Raw genomic sequence first — 1,555 nt, forward strand, 5'->3', positions numbered from 1 at the left:
CCCCAGGCTGAGGGGCGAAGGGGTAGGAGGCCTGGGCGGGCACCAGGCCTGGAGCCTGGGGTGGGAAGACATGTGGGTGCTGGAGTGGAAGGGGCTGGGGGGGAGGCTGGGGTGCCATCCTCGGGGCTGGAAAGCCTGCAGGCACCCCGGGAGGGAAGTGGTGCTGGGCTGGGGGTGCTGTGAGGGGCTGCTTGGGCCCCATTGGGTAGGTGTAGGGCAGGGGCAACGGCTGTGGTGGGGGGCCCGGGAAGCAGGCCTGGGGAGGGGCCGGGGCAGGGTTTGGCCGCGGGGCTGTGTGGCTGGAGATGGGGGCCTGGACACTATCTACGGTGGTGGTGGCTGGCCGAACCCCCACGACCAACTCGTGGCCTGAGAAGTGGGGAGGGGGCGCTGAGGGGAGGCCAGCGAGCGGAGGGGGTGGCCCCACCCCGCCATAGGGGCTGCTCACCATGCCGTGCTGGGGCGAAGACCGGGGCACGAGGCCCAGCTCTGGGGCATAGGCAGGGGCCGTGTAGAGAGCCGGTCCAGGGGCCACGGCCACCCCTGGGTGCCCCGGGGGCTGGGGGGCCCTGGGCTGCAGCATGTGGGTGGGACCTGCATAAGTACCAGGCGGTAAGGCGCCAGAGAGGTAGTGGGGTCCTGGGCCTGCAGAGCTGGGGAAGGGGCCAGGAGGGAAGTGGAGTGGGGCGGCAGCCCCCAGGAAGGGCTCTGGGGGCAGACTGCGTAGCTCCTCAGGCAGGTCCCCGGCCTCCATCGCCTCGCCCTCCTCCCTGCGGGGCAGCAGCGGTTTTGGCGCTGTGGGCCGTGGCGGCGGCTTCTTCTTGAGCTCCCTGTGGGGTGAGCGAGGGAGAAGGGGAGTCAGAGCCCCCTCAGCCCGGCCTGGCTCTGCAGCTGTGCCCGGGGTGTCCCCACACTCACCTGTCCAGGAGCTGCTGGCGTGTCGCCTCGCGGGCCTGGCAGGTGGACTGTGTGCGCTCCAGGAGAGCAGCCACTTTGCTCTCCAGGTCTGCGTAGAAGTCCTTCCCCTCCTGGGACTTCTTCATCAGATCCTCGTAGGCCTCGTAGGAGGCCACCAGGCTCTGCAGTGTGGAGTTCCACCTGGGGCAGAGGGCGGGAGGTGAGTCGCTGCAGGCCGGCTCCGGGGGGTGGGCCCAGGGCTGGGTACTGACTTCTGGTCCAGGTCGCCGAGCACGCGCCGCACGGCCGCGTACTGCACGTTGGCCTCAGTCAGGGCCCGGAGGACGTTGTCCTGGGCGGCCAGGTTCTGCTCCAGGTACACCCGCAGCTGGTCGTACTTCTTCAGCTGCTCCTCAAACAGCTTCTGTGGGGGTGTGGGGAGGACAGGCGCTCAGGGCCTTGCCGCTGAGGTGGGGTGCCAAGAGCCAGCCCGCCGCCCACGCCCGGCCCACCTTCATCTCTGAGTGGTCGGCCGTCACCAGCACCGCCGTGATGTCGTCTTTCTGGATGAGCTCTCGCAGCTGCTGCTCCAGGGACACACGCTGGTCCCGCATCTCCTGCACCTTGGCCAGGATGCGCTTCAGGTTCTGCAGCACCG

At 69.6% G+C, this 1,555-nt stretch overlaps 1 protein-coding gene across 1 annotated transcript in view; it reads right to left on the reverse strand.

Annotated features, from left to right (window-relative positions):
- Positions 1-1,555, reverse strand: part of PTPN23 (protein tyrosine phosphatase, non-receptor type 23) — a 23,149-nt gene that overhangs the window by 2,837 nt on the left and 18,757 nt on the right. The window contains 4 exon segments of the mRNA XM_010862499.1: positions 5-830; positions 919-1,098; positions 1,170-1,321; positions 1,410-1,555. Coding sequence (XP_010860801.1) covers positions 5-830; positions 919-1,098; positions 1,170-1,321; positions 1,410-1,555 — 1,304 coding nt within the window.

The sequence above is a fragment of the Bison bison genome, unplaced genomic scaffold (genome assembly GCF_000754665.1).
Source record: "Bison bison bison isolate TAMUID 2011002044 unplaced genomic scaffold, Bison_UMD1.0 scf7180017864482, whole genome shotgun sequence".
Classification (NCBI taxonomy): domain Eukaryota; kingdom Metazoa; phylum Chordata; class Mammalia; order Artiodactyla; family Bovidae; genus Bison; species Bison bison.